This window comes from Mus musculus, chromosome 8, assembly GCF_000001635.26.
Source record: "Mus musculus strain C57BL/6J chromosome 8, GRCm38.p6 C57BL/6J".
Classification (NCBI taxonomy): domain Eukaryota; kingdom Metazoa; phylum Chordata; class Mammalia; order Rodentia; family Muridae; genus Mus; species Mus musculus.
Window position 1 is genome coordinate 110,022,188 of NC_000074.6, and position 17,861 is coordinate 110,040,048.

At 48.0% G+C, this 17,861-nt stretch overlaps 1 protein-coding gene across 4 annotated transcripts; it reads right to left on the reverse strand.

Moving 5' to 3' along the window:
• Positions 1 to 6,887: 6,887 nt before the first annotated feature.
• On the reverse strand, positions 6,888 to 17,214 carry Chst4 (carbohydrate sulfotransferase 4). 4 transcript variants are annotated; one of them, NM_011998.4, is made up of 2 exons: positions 17,055 to 17,147; positions 6,888 to 8,794 (listed from the first exon to the last, which is right to left on the reverse strand). In NM_011998.4, exon 2 carries the CDS (start codon positions 8,791 to 8,793, stop codon positions 7,627 to 7,629), a length of 1,167 nt encoding a protein of 388 aa, NP_036128.3. In that variant the 5' UTR covers position 8,794; positions 17,055 to 17,147; the 3' UTR covers positions 6,888 to 7,626. The 4 variants fall into 4 exon arrangements, with proteins under 4 accessions (NP_036128.3, XP_006531107.1, XP_006531108.1 ...); XM_006531044.3 differs by having other exon boundaries at positions 6,957 to 8,814; positions 17,126 to 17,214; XM_006531045.4 differs by having other exon boundaries at positions 6,957 to 8,814; positions 17,055 to 17,214.
• Between the last annotated feature and the right edge of the window lie 647 nt (positions 17,215 to 17,861).

The following is a 17,861-nucleotide window of genomic DNA, read 5'->3' on the forward strand; positions in this document are numbered from 1 at the left end:
TTGAGGTTCAGAAGAGAGGGAGTAAACATGAAGAACAGACCGCTCTTCCGGGAATATGGGAGGGGCTAGGATTGGAAGGTGGGAGGAGCTAAGATTGGCATCTCCAAGGATGGGCGTGGCCTTGGAAGGTAAAGGAAAGGGATGCTCAGATACTTGGCATGGGAGAGTTGAGAAGTTCATTAGCCCATGGTTTTTCTTGGGGGGAAGAAGGGGAGGTGTATAGTCAGAGGAGGGGTGTGATGGTTTTGTCGAGCGGGGGTGGGAGTGGGGGGCAGGGAGTTCTGGCAGTCTCCTGCTGAAGCAGACAGACTCTTACACACTGCACATGAAGGCAGCTGTTCTGCTATGGGATTTTTGTTCATTCCGCACTTGCCTGCTGGGGTTTAGGAGCAGGGTGTGAGCCTATCCTGGCTTGTCAAGGCCGAAGACATTCAGCACTTCCCAGTCTGGCCTTTCTCCGTACACTCTCCTGATAGCCATGCTGTTCTAACAAAATGAAGTCTTTCCCGGTCAGATAAGTTTGGGTGACCCTTTATATGTGTGTGTTCTTTTCTTTCCGTGCACACGGGCATAGTTGAGGTTCTCATAGAGAGACTCCAGTTACATTCGGCATAATCGAAATTTCAGGTTGTTTCCAGAATATTCTTGTACATCGTTCTCCATCCCCGCCCGTCTCATCCCGTAAAGTTCTCATAGTTTGGTTCCCTTCCAGGAACCCAGCCCCAGGTAAAAGAACAGACATCTCTACTGTGTTCCATCCAGTGTTTATCTTCAGTTACCTGTCTCAGTCATTAATTAGGGGTGGAGCAAGACTAACTCTGGAATGACCTTGGATTCTATGAATTGCAGCACCAAGTGCTACTATTTCCTGTCATAAACTTGAAACACAAACAATAACGCAGTTTCCTTATGGTTTTCTCAGGATTAGTAAGAAGCCTACTTGGAAACTGGCAGCAAGGTCAGTGTGGCCAGCCCAGAGGGTTAGCGCTCAGCTCTGCAGAGCCTAGGTACAGGGAAGGCACAATTAGAGTTCTTTGCTTATTTATTGCATGCATATGTGTACATGTGTGTGCATGTGTGTACTTTGTGTGTGCATGTGTATGCATGTGTATGTACACGTATACATGTGTGTGTGTGCACGTGCACATGTGGAAGCCAGGGGTTGTCATCATTCTCAGTCATTACTAATAATCAATATTTTCATAGTTTTTTTCCCAGATTGAAATTGCTCTCATCCCTGGTTTTATCTCATCACATTTAACCGATATTGACTAGGGGATACAATGTGGGCATATGACAAATGAAAGAACAAGAGAGGGACTGGGAAGGATGGGGGAAGGATTAAGGGTGGGGAGGGGTAAGCATGCATTGCCAGGAAAGGTGATGTCACAGCCAAGGGGATGGAAATGGATTCTGCGAAGGGAACCGGAAATTTAGAAATAACAGTAGCCTGTGTGCTCCAAGGGGCTGCCACAGAACATGGCAGATAGATGAATATGAGACCTTAGCATCTCACAGGGGGGTAAAGAGTAGGACAAATGTGTTTAAAAGGTTGCTAATGGGCCAGCAAAATGACTCAGTGAGCCACAGTGCTTGTGGCCAAGCCTGGTGATCTACATTGAGTCCCTGGAGTCCACGTGGCGGGAGGAGAGAACCGACTGACCTTCACAGGTTGCCCTCCACGTGCTGTGGCATGGGTGTACCCACACTCCCTTACCTACCTGCCCACACATCCACACACACACACAAATAAATAAGTGCATGTAAAAAATAACATTGTAAGAGGCAAGCTCTAAAGGTTGCTGAGAGTGTCACTGAAGGGGGGACTGTCACTGGAGGGGGCTGACAGTGGACAAAGAAGCTGAAATACAGAAGGATGACCCCAGGTCCCGTGGTTCCCCGAGAGCCTGCTGGCACCCAGGACCCAGTCCCTTGTCCTCAACATGTCTGCTAGTCTCCCTGAGCCAGCTGCTTCAGTCTGCTTTACTCAACGCTATGAATGGCCATGTTTCGCCCTCCAAGCCTTTTAGGTCATGGCTGCCTGAATTAATATGGGCACAAGCCTCAGGTTAGGGACAGAACCACCTTTGAGTGATGGGTCTCAGGCAGTGTGCCTTTCTCTTAAACTCCTTTCTCTTTACATCCCATGACTCAGCTCTGTACTTTAAATAGAGAAAAATCATCCTTTGAGAATTCCAAATACATACACACACACACACACACACACACACACACACACACACACACACACAATGTATTTTAATCATATCCATTCTTTACCCCCTAATTCCTCTTGGATCTCCCCGTGTAACCATCCCAACTTCATCTTCACTCCTACCCTTCGTCTCCCTGACCCACTGATGTCACAGGGTTTCTCTGTGTAGTCCGGGCTGTCCTGGAACTCTCTGTAGATCAGGCTGACCTCAAGCTCAAAGATCTGCCTGCCTTAGCTTCCCTGGGATTAAAAGTGTGCATCTTTATTCCAAGTTCTCTCTCTCTCTCTCTCTCTCTCTCTCTCTCTTTAAGAACTCGCCGAGTTTATAATTAATGCCACCCAAATGTTTATGGGTGTGAAGCCAGTACACAGAACATGTGACTTGTCAGGACCCATAGTCCAGAAGAAAACTGACTTTCCCTCCCCAACCTACTCCACCACTGACTAAGAAAGGGCTCAAAGCCTCCAGCACGGCCTCTCCCCAGTTGAGACCTGCAGGCTGGTAGCTCATTCATTTGAATCAGAGTGAAAAGATCAAGAGAAGCCCCTGTGGGGAAAGTTTCTCAGTGGCTGCATGCGACTTTGGACAGAATGATTCTGCTTTGGAATCTTCCCTGCTTTTAGTGTCCCACTCACGCCAGCAGCACTCCTACCTAGCTGTGACAACTCCAAATTCCCCAGAGAGAAATGCACAATCATTATAAGCCAACTAGAAAATACTAAAACATAGCCAGGCATGGTGGTGCATGCCTTTAATCCAAGCATGGGGGAGGCAGAGAGGCAGAGAGGCAGAGAGAGGCAGAGAGGCAAAGAGAGAGGCAGAGAGAGAGGCAGAGAGAGAGGCAGAGAGAGAGGCAGAGAGGCAAAGAGAGAGGCAGAGAGGCAGAGAGAGAGGCAGAGAGGCAGAGAGGCAGAGAGGCGGAGAGGCAGAGAGAGAGGTTGGCAGAGGCAGAGGCAGAGGCAGAGGCAGAGGCAGAGGCAGATGGATATCTATGAGTTCAAGGCTGGCCTGGTCTACAAAGTGAGTTCCAGGACAGCCAGGGCACAGAGAAACCCTGTTTAAAAAAAAGAAAAAAACAAAACAACACCAACCAACAAACAATTCCCCCAAACAAAACCACATAAACAAACAACAAACAAAAACAAAACCACCTAAAACACATTAATGGTGGGGGAGGCTACAACCACGTCCTGTTGAGATCCACTGATGCAGAAGTCCCGGGAGCCCTGCATCAGTCTCCTGCACCTGTCTGTGTGATTGGCAGCACCAGGAAGGGATTGCTGATGCAGTAATCAGCAAGGATTCAGTATTACCTGAGCTGCCTGGCGCTGTGCTAGTCACATGACATTCTCAGTCACAGTTACGGCTGGAGTGATGGCTCAGCGATTAAGAGCACTGACTGCTCTTCCAGAGGTCCTGAGTTCAATTCCCAGCAACCACAAGGTGCCTCACAACCATCTGTAATGGGATCCGATGCCCTCTTCTGGTGTGTCTGAAGACAGCTTATATATATCTCACTAAGGATGCCCTCTGTGTTTGCCCATCAACCTTCCCAGTAACTCCCCGGAAGCTGTGATGTAGTCACACTACCCACACTGTCCTTATCTCTGTCCTTATGAACGAGAACATGGAGACACGAGCAAACCCAGCTGGCAGTAGCAGAGTCACCAGGCAGTACAATTCCATGGATTCATGACCTCTTAGTTTATTGTCCCTCCTGCCATGCCTGTGCCTTTTGTCTTTTGTGTGAGAACCACCCGTAAGAACGTCCTAACCCTCGTGGACCCTTTGTGGCTTTGTCTTCGCTGACTCTGGCATTTGTCTGGGCACCTGTTTCCAGGTCTCTCAACAGCACGCTCCCTTATTGCTAGAGGGACTCTCCCGCAGAGATAATGACTCTCTGTCTGACTTCTGTAACGTAGCATCCTCCTCGTTCCCTGACCCTGTATCCTGCTCTAATACAGACCCACAAACGGGCTAACATGACCTCCACAACAACTTCCAGCACATTCCCTGGCATATTGTGAACCCTATTAAACCTATGGAATGAATAAAGGCATGCTTGACAAAAAGTCATATCCAGACTCATGCTATTGGCAATTACTTTCTACAATACTGTATTTAGAAAACACTCTTGGGGCTGGAGAGATGGCTCAGTGGGGAAGAGCACTGACTGTTCTTCCAGAGGTCCTGAGTTCAATTCCCAGAAACCACATGGTGGCTCACAACCATCTGTAATGGGATCTGTGACAGTGTACTCACATACATAAAATAAATAAATAAATAAATAAATAGAAAACACTCTTCTTCTGGTGGGCCAGAGATGTCTGTGAGGAGAACGGGACAATTCTGAGCCTGTTTCCTGGACCAGCACACTGGGCCTTCCTGACCGACGACTATCAGATATTCATCTCGAAGTGGCCCACATCACTCACACATAGTCATTCGACAAACATGCTCTCTTAGCCTGTGGAATTAATTCATCAGAATTATAATAATACACATAGACATTATTAGGATTAGCCACATACGATAAGCCATAACAATTTAGTAATGGTTATATAGTAAATCATTAGCTTTGACTTAGAAAAAAAAAAAAAAAGACTACGGATTAACACCAGGTCAGATGTTGTACAATCACCAGAAATTGATTCTACCTTTCCATAGCTACCATTCACAGATTTTAAAAACATAGTTGTCATTAAACTTCATTAAATTGTTAGCAACTGCTGTCATTACACAGAAAGCAAGAGCACACAGGAATTATATAGATAGAAATAGTTAAATTGTTGTTGAAGTTTCCATTGCTCTCTACCTTATTTTTTTCAAATTTATTTATTTACTATGCATATGGGTGTTTTGCCTGCCTATGTGTTTGTGTACCACACGCATGCCCTGGAGGCCAGAAGAAGGTGTTAGATTGGAGTTTCAGACAGTTGTGGGCCATCATGTGGGTGTTAGGAAGTAAAACCAGGTCTTTTGGAAGATCAGCTGTCTCTCCAGCTCTATGCATTAGTTTTTAAGATGAGGTCTCTCTTTAGCTGGCCAAAGAGCTTCCAGAATCACCACTCCCCTCCTGTACAGCAGCACTTCGATCTCAGACTCACACCACCACGCCCAGTCTTTCAATATGGGTTCCGGCATGCACAGCAATTAATTTCCCAGCTAAGCCATCTCTCCAGCTCCAGGTCATAAACTCTTGAGAAGTTCTGAGAATTGCCTGGGTTTGGCATTCGAATAAATGTTCTCCCTTTGCAGCGGTCTATACATTAATGTTAACCAATCCTGCTAGTCGCTCAGGGAAGCCAGCTGCTCAAGCCTCGCAGATGACGGGGCATTTGGCTGCTGTTCAGAATAATGGATGGGGAGAATTCCAACCTGACACTGAGGAAGCCTTGTGAAGCAAGGGACAATGACAAGTAGAAAGGAGATTCAAAAATGGTGGAACCTGTTGGATTTGGACTAAATGAGTTCTTTAAAAATAAAGTCATAGTTCAGAGGTTCATAAAAATCCCAGACCTCTATGGATACTGTATGTCTCTCTCTCTCTGTCTATCTGTCTGTCTGTCTGTCTGTCTTGTCTCTCTGTGTCCATGTGCAATGTATGTGCATATGTCTATGGAAGCCAGAAGAGTGGGTCAGATCCTCCAGTTGGAGTTGCAGGTGAGTGTGAGCCATAAGACATAGGTGCTGGGAACTGAACTCAGGTCGTCTCCCAGAGCAGAAGGTTCTCTTAACCTTGGCCACCTCCCCAGATCCTTAAGTAGGCATCTATCTTTGTTCTCTTCACCCCAGGGGTAGTAGTGGCAGCAAGACATGTGCTCAGATTGTCTTGCAGCCAGGGGGTGAATTTCGTTGCTGCCTAACATAGGGGACACCCATGCCAGGAGAAGTCACTGGGCCCTGGAGAGCCTGCTGAGCAGTGTGGTGAGCATCCAGAATCCCACACTGAGAGGCTCTGATCCCACTAGACTGGGGGAAGCACCTGGCAGCGCACATTCGTACCAGCTGCTCTAGGAGCACAGCTGAATCTGGTGACATCTGGGAGAAACAACTTTTCCTTATTAGGGGAGACAACTAACTTGAGTTCTTCTAGCTGAGGAAGCCAAATAAAAGAATGATGTACAGAGACCCCAGGGTGATGCACACATTGTTACAATGTGTGCACTGGGCATGGAAGGGCTGACTTCCTGGTTGTCAGCTGTTGTAGTTTGAATGTACAGCACCCCACATAGGCTGGTGCATTTCAACACGTCATCTCAGTCAGTAGTGTGTTTGGGAAGGTATGGAACTTTCAGAAGGCAGGGCCTCCTTGGAGAAGTATGTCACTGGGGGTGGGCTTTCAGGTTTTACAGCCTGGCCTGACTTCCTGTTTTCTCTCTCTGCTTCCTGTGTGTGGGTGGAATGTGATCTGCCAGTTTCACGCTGCTGCTACCACCGTGCCTTTCCCGCCATGGTGGACTGTAACCTGGCTAGGATTATAAGCCAAACAGTAAACCTGTTCTCCCCAGAGTTGCTTTCTGCAATGGCGTTCTATGGCAGGTCAGTCGCCAATGCATCTGCCTTCCATCAACTCTGAAGACAACTGAGACTGCAAAAGGGGTAGTGGTATTTATATATGTGTCAGATCATAGTAAAACACAATAACAAGCCCTGTAAAGATGATTATGTCTGTTGTTAGAACCCCGTGAGAATGAGCATCGGCGATGGGTAGTTAGAAAACATACATAGGAAAGTCAAGACAGAAGCTGAGGATATAGTTTTACTGCGGGGCCGTTCCACAGGTCAGCATCCTGAATGCCAGGAAAACACTGAGGAGAGATGCCATCCATACCAGACACGCCTTGAACTTGAGCTCTGCCCCTGTTGTGTTGTTTGCTTCCTGTTTCTGATTACTGATAGTGACAATGGGCAGAGATTCACAGATAAGCACCCACCCCCGCTCCTGCTTCCTCAAATCCTCTGGAAACTTTGAGGGTCTATGTCTCTGTGGAAGTTTCTGGGAGCTCTTTGGTAAGAGCCGCGTTTCCTTGGCTTTTATTCTCCCCTTTCTCTTCGGAAAGATGTGGACAGGGAGGTTTACAGACACACTCCACAGATGCTGTTTGCTGTGTCCAGTATGCCTCCAGACCGTAGTCTCCAAGGTATGCACAGGTAAGAAGGCCAAGGTTACAAGAAAGTCTTGCTTGACAGGTCAAAGGGGCTGCTTAAGGTTCCTAAGTATTTTCAAGACAGAAAGATACTGTTTCTTGGCTTTTTAGGCTCAGTTGTAGGGTAGACATGAGTATAGACACAAAGACCCCTCTGCTTGGGGCTGAGGAGAAAGGGGCACTCAGTTTGGTTATACCTTAAGGCTTCTGTGCGTTTAATGGTGACTAAGGCTGGAACCAAGGGGTGCAGACAGACCTCCTTAACCTTCTCGGAAGACCTGCCCCAAGATATGGGAGGAGGACAGAAGATCCAGGGACAGGTTGCCTTGTTCTTGTTGAGATCTGACCTGGAGGTATCCCAGCAAATCCATAGCCTCACCGCAGGCATCTTGAAGCTGGGAAACCTTTTCGTAAGGTAAGGACCAACGCCACGCCTGAGAGACGTTGAGGGCGTTCCTGGCGTTAGTATGGAAGGCATGCTGACCCATGCCCTTGCCGCGGGTGACATTGTAAACCCATGTTTGGAGGTGGGGCAAAAAATCCAACCCCACAAATTTATATAGTCTGGTCGTCTGGGCCAGGGGTGCCCGAACCAGGTCCTCATACCTCAGGAACAGGTAGCGCTGCTGCAGAGCTTCAGGGAGGGTTTGGATGGCCTTGACTATGTCCACCTGGCTTTTGCAGATGATCTTCATGGCATAATAGGGCTGGTCTTCCTCCTTGATCGTTTCCAAATGCTGCCCTAGCACAATATGACTGTCAACCATGAGTTCTATGGTGGTGTGCTCCCGGGATCGGAACACGGCCCGGGGGTCTCGGACCAGGTGCACGACGTGCAGGTTGAGGGAAGGGTCCGTGAGTAGTGGATAGAGGGCCTGCAGGCTGAGAAAACGCACCTCCTTGAGTACCACGAAGCCGTGAGAGCGGCAGGCCTTCTCCACCATATCAAAGGGCTGCTGACCGCAGAGCAGCTTGCAGTGCTTGGGTGAGCTGATCTCGTGGGCAGGGAAGAAGTCACACACAGGCGCTGAGCACAGGGCCCGGCTTTGCTCCCACTGGAAGAGGCTGGACTGTTTCCGGGGGCCTGGGTTCATGTAGGCATCAAAGACGCTCATGTCACACAGGAAGACGGAACGCAGAAGATCCCGCACAGCCATGTGCAGCTTCCAGGCTGTGCTGCTGGTGAAAGTCATCCACACATGCCAGGCAGGCTCCATCAGGTAGAACACATCCGGGTGCTGCCCGAAAAGCTGTCCCACAAAAGAGGATCCTGACCGCCAGGAAGACAGCACCAGCACATGCACGGGCCTCCTGGACTCCTCCCTCTGGGAAAGGTGTCTGTGGACGGACATATGGATGAAGAGAGCTACAACGATGACCTGGGAACCCAGGAACATCAGCAGCCTCCCTTTCTTCAACAGCATCATCCTGCGGAAGAAGGAGAAGACCTTGAAAGAGCAAGCAGAGGGGATGGGGCTGAGTTAGGTTGTTACAGCATCTACCTTCGGGCTTCTCCTGGATTCCCATCCAAGGAGCAATGTAAAACAAACAAACAAACAAACAAAAACCAAAAACATTCCTGCAAGTATTTGTCCAGATCCCTCTGCAAAGTAATTCTGGCTCTTAATTGGATCACTGCATTCTATGTTACAGTCTTTAAAACTCACCCTCTGGGCTTTCTCATCCATCAAACCACCGAGAATATCCCTACCCAGCAACATTTAATCACTATAGGGAGTTCTGCCACACCCCACACCTTCTACACCCCTGACAGAGTGTGGCCTTGTAGGCAAAGCTGTCTGTCTGACCAAGTGTTAGTTAGATGCCTTGTGGTCCTCCCCAAACCAAGGGAAGTGAGACACTTAGCCACAGGCTCCTCACCCATTCCTTCATGTGAAGGGGAGTCCCAGAAGACCGTTCCTCATCCCTTCCCCATTTTGTTGAGGCCTGGGACCTTCCCATTGTAATCTTCTGAAGGCTAGGGCTGTAGGCTACCAAACTACCTGGCTTTAGAGTTGTCTCCTTAGTGGAAGAGCCACATACTGCATTTGACACTGAGTTCCTTCTGGCTTAGCCTCATCTCACGGGACTAACAACAAGGGGAAGCTGATCCAAACCTAACCTTGTGTCTATACAGGAGACAAATGCTCTGAGCACTTATCGGCCAAATCATCGTCTCCACAGAAGTGTGGTGAGCCAGCCTAGGAGCTGTGTTAGCGAAAGCTGTGGATGTTTGGTCATAGGGCTTCAACTTGGGAAAAGCCTGTCTGCTTTGATCTACTCAGGGTGACTTAGCATGGTTGGGCAATTTGTAGTGTACAATACCAGAGAACGTCACCTCGTAGTAATTCAGATGCTCGTTACACAAAGTGACAGTAGAGGGAGGAAGGTATTTGGAGGGTGTCCCAGGAGGAGACATTCAGTATTTAAAGAACATCTTTCCATTTCTAATTCATATTTTAAAAAATCACAAAGACTGGTGGAACAACTGGCGTTATCCTTTTCACAATGCGAGCTTATTTCATATAAAAAAGACCCACAGGTGGAGGCCCTGGTAGTCCAACCATGCTCCCAGGATGGCTTTGTGTTTCTGAGTGGTGGACATGGTGGGTTAGTTAAAGAAGAAGAGGAAGAAGAAGGAGAAGGAGGGGGAGGGGGAGGGGGGAGGAAGAAGAAGAAAAAGAAGAAAAAGAAGCTATGAAATGGGAGTGTGGTTCCCTGACCTGCAGGGATAATCAGCAGGGACCTAGGGCAGAGGAGAGAGAGTGGGAGGGACAAGAAACAGGAAGAATGAGAGCAAGTCAATTATACTGATCAAGCCCTGAAAAACTTTCTTCAGGAGTGGCAATATAAGCATAAGCAAGAGGAGGCTTCAAGGGAGTGGGGAAGAGTCCCGGGGGCTCTCCCAAGGTCAGGGAGCCATCTTCAGCTCCTGGAACCAACAATCACTGTGTCCTCTCTACCCATAAACATCCTTTCTGTTATGACCACTAACCGCCTCTCAGGATTGATTATATAAGCTAGAAAATTTCCACAAGGCCATGGCTCCCGGCATCTCCTCCCTTCTAATTATTTCCACCAAGGCCCTAAGGAACTGGGCTGATCAGTAGTCATCTCATCCTTGGATGAGTGGGCGTTAACCAGCGGGGGTGGGAGGGGGCATTGACCCGATTTCTCCCGTGGGTACCATCAGGACCCACAGGCATGGCTCTTGGTATCTTTTTGGGGAGGGGAGGCAGAGCCTTAGAAAAATCCTTAGGATAAGGTTGAAAACAGATGACAACCTCCTTGCAAACCAGGTTTGTCTCACGGGGAATTCAGAGATGGTCCGTGTGAGACCTTCCCCTGCGGTGCTTAGCCTTGCAACCCACGCTGGTGCCCATACTGGATTCATCTGATCAAGAACCAGTATGCACAGGCCTGAATCCTTTGCAGCTCCTGAAGGAGAATATCAACCCCAGGTTTAACAAGGCCTTTATCAGCCAAATCAAGTCTATGATAATGAATTTGCAAGGGTCTTGATGCCATGGAATCAATCTGCTGTTTTATAAAACCAGTAATTCTGTTAAAAATAAAAGGCCCCAAGTTACTAATAATAAAATGCTTATTAAAAGTCCAGGGAGGGGCATCAAGAGGGTGAACATGGAGGACTTCCACCAATTATCAGCAGTGGCTGGAAACTGTTTTTTCTGGAGCTCCAAATTACGTTTATGTAACTGTTAGATTCTACAATGCCTGCCTCATTCAGAAAGAGACAGGTGCCATCTTTCTCAGTGGTCAGCAAATCAAATGCTCAGCAACTTGGGTGAGGGAAGTTAATTGTCTCTGTAAAGAAGCTGAAAGGACCCTGATATAGCTGTCTCTTGTGAGACTACGCCGGGGCCTAGCAAACACAGAAGTGGATGCTCACAGTCAGCTAATGGATGGATCACAGGGCCCCCAATGGAGGAGCTAGAGAAAGTATCCAAGGAGCTAAAGAGATCTGCAACCCTGTATTTGCAACAACATTATGAACTAACCAGTACCCCGGAGCTCTTGACTCTAGCTGCATATGTATCAAAAGATGGCCTAGTCGGTCATCACTGGAAAGAGAGGCCCATTGGACAGGCAAACTTTATATGCCCCAGTACAGGGGAATGCCAGGGCCAAAAAGTGGGAATGGGTGGGTAGGGGAGTGGTGGGGGGAGGGTACAGGGGACTTTTGGGATAGCATTGGAAATGTAATTGAGGAAAATACGTAATAAAAATATTTAAATTAAAAAAAAAGAAGCTAATGACTTAACGGAGGCTTCCACTGCCAACGCAAATTGTTGGGATAATTTGGCGGTGGTAAGAAGAGAATGGGTTAAAGCTCCTCCAGCCAAACCGGCAGCCACAACAGAGGTTACCAAGGAGACACAGGCCACAACAGAGGTTATCAAGAAGGCCTGGGCTGCTGCTACAGGGAGGAAAGCAGCTCGCATTTTTTCCCCGTGGGAGTTAGCAAGGTCAACTGAGGAACTAGGGTCATGGGAAGACACAGCAATTCTTTATCTATGTTTTTGGAAAGAATTTTAGTAAAGGTACCATTACACTGAAGAAGAAAAAAAAAAAGAACCCTTCAGGGGCAATCAGACGCTAACTAGGTGAGTTAGTTTGCACAAATTATCACTGGGACTAGTATAGCAGAATTTAAATTGCTGTTGTTCAGGGATCCAGAACAAGGATACTTCAAAAATTTGGGAAAAAGTCTTAGGACTGGCACCAGACATATTCAAAGGAATGGGATAAGGGACAGCTGTCAAGGGAGGGCGTCCTTGGTATCCAGTGAGAACCCCACCTCCAAGCCTGTCTTGTTATCAACTCTCTACCCAGAGTGCTTTGCCCTCTTTTTTTCTTTTTTCCTCTTGTAAGCAAGGTTTGGGAGACGCAGAACACACAAAGCCTTTCCTTGTTTCTTTTGTACCACACAGAATCCTATTGTATGGACACACAACAGTTTATCTAACCAAGGGCTCCTGGGTTGTTTCCAAGCTCCTTTATTTCAAAGGCTGCAGTCACAAGCTTCCTGCCTACACACATGTAAGATTCAATGCGCAGAAGCGAATTGTTGAGTCAAAAAGTATGTATGTGTGTGTGCATGTGTATTGTGTGTGTGTGTATGTGTGTGCATGTGTGTGAGTGCTTGTGTATGTGTGTCTGCATATGCATGTGTGCATGTGTGTGCGTATGCTTTGTGTTTACATGGGTGTATGTGTATATAAGTGTGTGTACGTGTGTTTGTATGCATGTGTGTATATGTGTGAATGTGTGTGCATGTGTATGTACATCTGTGAGTGTGAGTGTGTGTGTGTATGTGTGTGAAAGAGAGAGAGAGAGAGAGTTAGACAAGTCAGTGCCAGGCAGCTCTCATGCTTCCTGTGAACATGGAGGGAGGTATTAGAGAGAGGGTTGAGGAGGAGGCAGCCGCAGAGGTGATTCTTGGAGTCGGTAACTTGTTTCCTCAAGAGTTAGGGCATGCTTTGCCAGCTCTCAGCTTCCCTTGGAAGTCCCCTTGAACATTCTGGAAGTGTGTCATGGTCCTCACGAGACTTTGTGTGGCAGTGGCACCCCCCAACCCCCACCATCTCTCGCGTTCACTGCCAGTCTGGCTCTTCCTCTGAATGACCAAGAGGATCAGATGAGGATCAGTCTTCCCTACTTTTTGTGTATGTGTATGTATATGTATATGTATATGTATATGTATATGTATATGTATATGTATATGTATATGTGTGCCTATTTGTGTGATGGCCACAATAGGCTTTTGTGCCATCTCTCTCTCTCTCTCTCTCCCTCTCTCTCTCTCTCTCTCTCTCCCCCCTGTCCCTGCCCCTGCCCTCTTAGGGTCTCTCACTGACCTGGAACTGGCCTAATAGTCTAGGCTGGCTGGCCAATGAGCCTCTGGGATTCCAAGTGAGTACCGCCATGCCTGGCTTTTTAAAATGTGAGTTCTAACAATCAAACTCAGGTCTTGGTGCTCTCAAGGTAAGTGAACCCGTGGATCGGTCTCTCTAGCCCTCATCTCTTTGTGGCCAAAACATCCCAGCACTTTGCCAGGCTCAGTGGTTAAGAGCACTTGCTGCCCAAGCATGGGGATGTAAGTTCATATCCCCAGCACCCACAGAAAAGCAAGACATGGCCATCCAGGTGCATGGATCCTGTGTTGTGGGAAAATGCTTTGGGCTTGCTGGCTCCGATGTCCAGTGAGAGGGCCTATCTGAAGGGAATACTGCAGAGGGTAATGGACTCACAGGTGCACATGTATAGTCCCCATAGACTCATATGTGCACATACAGTCCCCATAGACTCACATGTGCACATATAGCCCATGATCTAGCACAGGGGATGGTGTCAGTTAATGGTACTCCCTGCCTTGTTGCCTGAGCCCCCATGGCTTAGGAGATGACCAGTTCCTAAAACTGAGGTCCAAGAGGGAATAGATAGAAATTATTTCATTTATTGACCATGGTTTAACTGTGGTTTTTCCTGCTCTATTGCCCCAAGATAGAGAACTTCTCCATCTGACAATCTGAGAACAATGCTGTAGAACAAAGATAGGAAGCAAAGATAGGAGTTTCAGGGAGAGGATAACCAGACAAGAATTCAACCCTCACACATCCAGAGCCTGAACTAGAATTTTATAGGCAGGTCCTGTAACTCCTTCAGCCCAAAGCTAACATCCCTTGGTGCTAGGAGAGCAGGATTTTCCTTCTATCCCAGCCCTGGGCTAACTCCGTCCTGCAGGATGGCTCTGTGCCTCCCTCATGTGCCAGCTGCCCCTGGCCTCAAGCCAGGCTCTCTCTGTGTTTTCTTCCCTTTTTATTTTCAGAGTGCTAGGGTGGGTGTTGGGGAGCGACCTGGCACCTTATATCTGCTGTTCTATCATGATGCCTCCAGGCCTCCATTTTTCTTTGGCATGAACCCTGGCCAGAAAGAGCAAACTTTTGTGAAGTTGTGCAGTCCCTGGTCACCAGGCTCTGAGCAGCACATGCTAAGACTGCCCAACCCAGTAGAAAGCATTCGAGTGCACAGCTCAGGCAAAATGTATCTTAATAATCAACAGTGGAGGCAGAGAACACTCCTGAGCTGGCGGACATGAGGGTGCTGGTTACATGATGCTCAAGGAGGCTCACTGGGGAGGAGAAAACTCTCTAAGTCCAGCCTGCCGCTGGAATTCCTCTCTGCTTCAGGCCTTGGCATTTCCCTCCTGTCCCTCAGCCCCCTCCCCTCACCCATGGCCACATACCTCTTTCTTTTTTTTCTTTTCTTTCTTTTTTATTTATTTAATGTTCCCGTTGCTGACACACCAGAAGAGGGCATCAGATCCCATTACAGATGGTTGTGAGCCACCATGTGGTTGCTGGGAATTGAACTCGGGATCTCTGGAAGAGCAGACAGTGCTCTTAACCACTGAGCCATCTCTCCACCCCACACACCTTTTTCTAAAGCACCTCCTGTTACTCTCTTAGTCTAAAATCTCTTAGATTAACATATTAACCTGTACAGGCTGAAACTCAAATCCCCAGGCCTTGTGCCCAGGGCCCCACTCTACCTGCCCTGCTTGTCCTTTATTTCCCTGCTTCTAGGCCTCGGATTCAACTTCTGGGCTTCCCGACCTGTCTTGTTGCCGAGGAGCCTGGAGAGACATTAGGGAACTGCCATTCTTCCTTCAAGAGAGGACTTACAGGCCCTCTTTCTCCCCAAAAGAAAGCTATCCCCCTATCTCCCAAATGTACATGAGATGCCACCAATTGCACAGGGCGCAGCTGCAGACTTCCCAGTGAGCTGCAGTTCCTGAAGAGGCAGCCATGTCTTATCTGGCTCTCAAGGGCAACACTTCCACAGCTCATTAGGACACCTTTAGCCTCCTGGATCAATGAAGTCAATGGCTAGCTGGATGAAATGAGAAAAATCACATTATTAGGAAGCAAAAAGACCTTTGAGCTTTGTTTGATACAAGGTCTCCAAACTGATTAGATATTGGGAAATGACCCTCAACTTCTGGCCCTCCTTCCTCCACTCCTTAAGCGCTGAGATCGTAGGTGTGCACTAAAGGTCACAGTGACAGATGCCTAGCATTGTATTGGGAATGAAATGGCATGAAAGCACTCAGGTCTTAAGAACCATCATCAGAAGGATGTTGGTGAGGGGGACCTGTGTCAGGGGCAGGGACCACGGAGGCACCAGGGTTGGGGGCTTCCTTCCATACTGACTACAGGGGCCTGGATTACAGATCCTCTCCTACCAATCAGGAACACATGTTTTTGGAAGCAAAATGGGAAATCCTGACCAAAGTCAACTAAACAGACAGACAGACAGACAGACAGACAGACAGAAACCCTGCATATCAATCTAAGAGGCCAGCATTCTAAAGGCTCGCACTACTCCACTTTAGATTCTTTAGGGAAACAATGTCCCAGCAAGCAGAAGGTAGAGACAGCAGGAAGTCGCTACACACAGGGAATGGAGGTGGGTTGGGGACACTGCCGTCACCACAGATAGCCTACAGACCTGGGAAACTCTTGGGATTAAGTTACCAGATAAAGACAACCACAAAACAAACTTTGCTTAAGACAGTGACTCACACTGCATCCCAAGCTGGCCCCGAACTCAACCAAACAGCATTTTCTGCCTCCCAAGTGCCAGGATTACACCTTTAGCTACCACACTCCAATGAACAAACTCAACAAGTCAGACTAATAGAGGGACTGTACCCACCTGCAAGCCCGTGGACAGTGCTGGGCACACAGCTCAGGGAAACACCTGTCTATGAATGTCAGAGTGAACCAATATCTGTGGGGACAGTCTTGACACTTGGGGTGCCCTTGTTGACTTGAGGGGAATGGGCACAATGTCATACTTACTTTATACGCATCAAATTCTGGCTCTAACAAAATTGAATTACCCAGGGCCGTTTGAGGCAAAGGTCCCCTCCACCTCAGCTGACATGCTTGCTCCATAAAGGCCATTATATTTCACATCTTACAGTACACTTCTGGACTTCCAGAGCCCTTTGTGTGTCCAATTAGACACAATGAGACTGTCAAAACAGTGTTGGCCACTTCCCTATTCTTAAAATTTACATTTTAATATGTACTATATATGTCCTACCATGTGTGCGGAGGTCAGAGGAAAACTGTGGAAACGGATTCTCTCCCACCAAGTGGGTCTTGGGACTGGAACTCGGATCCTCAGGCTTGGTGGCAAGCACCCTTACCCAGAACCATCTCACTGCCCCCCCCCCCCCCCGCAACCGATTCCTTATTTTTCAAAAGGAACAACTGACATTTGATTGATTGATGTTTCGTTGCAATAGCTCTACCCATTTGATCTGATTAATGGCCATGCTCTCCACTCTGCCTGAGCTGGACAAAACCTGCAGGTCCCTGCTCCGATCCCCCATTCAGCGGAGAACGGGAGAGAATCTGGATGGTCAGATATACTAGGGCTCCATTGCAACATTCCTACCCACATTTGAGGCTCTTTCTCATCCTTTATGGGTGGAGCTGGTGGGGTTCAGCTTCTGGTAGGCAGTTTGAGGTTTTGTTTTTTTTTTTTTCTTTTCTAGAAGATCCCCTTGGTGACCAGAGTGTTCCCCAACACCATTCCTTTTTCCTAGCCCTCTTCCTCCAGCCATCAAAATCCCCAGCTTAGATGTCAGGGTTACCTGATACACTGATCCTGTAGCTGGGATAATGCCCTTCGTGATAGCTGCTCCCCAAGGAATTCTCTTCTTACCTTAGGCTTCCTCAGGGCCCACAATGACTGAGAGGCTCGCTCACTGCCTGCCAGGCTCAGCACCGTTCTCTCTCTGACTCATGAACTCCTCCTCCTTGGCATTTTGCATACCTAACCCTTCTGCTTGCCCTCTTCTTTATGTTGAAACAGCACCCCCGCCTTGCAAGACAGGCTCCAGAAGGCTCTGCCTCCAGGAAAGCTGTGGTACGGGCAGCTGGAATCCCTTGAGGGTTGAGGGGTAAGGGGTAAGGGGTCGGGTGAAGGGTCAGGGTGAGGAGCCTCCCTGTAGGTGGGCTAAGCCGAGGAGGATGGCAGATGATACTGGAATGTCTACTCTTCTTAGGCAGCCAGAAGGGCATTGGATCCCTTTAGGGCATCATGGAAGGAGAAGAGACCCCTGGGGTTCCAGAGGTGAGGTTGGAAGGCGTGTTGCCAGAGCGTTATTCAGCCCATAAGGTCCTGTAAGCTGTTCTCCCTCCTGTATTTTGCCCTTATCTCTAAGGAGGCTGTACAAAGATTATTTTTCCAGGCATCGCACCTGTTTCTTTACCCCACCCTAGGGAGGTAACATTTCTTAGCTCTTATGTCATTGCCCAATATCTTCACTCTCCTTGTAAGAGGGTAACACGCATGCTCTTGGCTAGGAGAGTATAGATTTCCCGGTGTCTGGTTTGATTAAAGGGGGAAGAATTTGCCTTTTATGACAAAAAGCAAATTATAGAAAATTACAACTTCT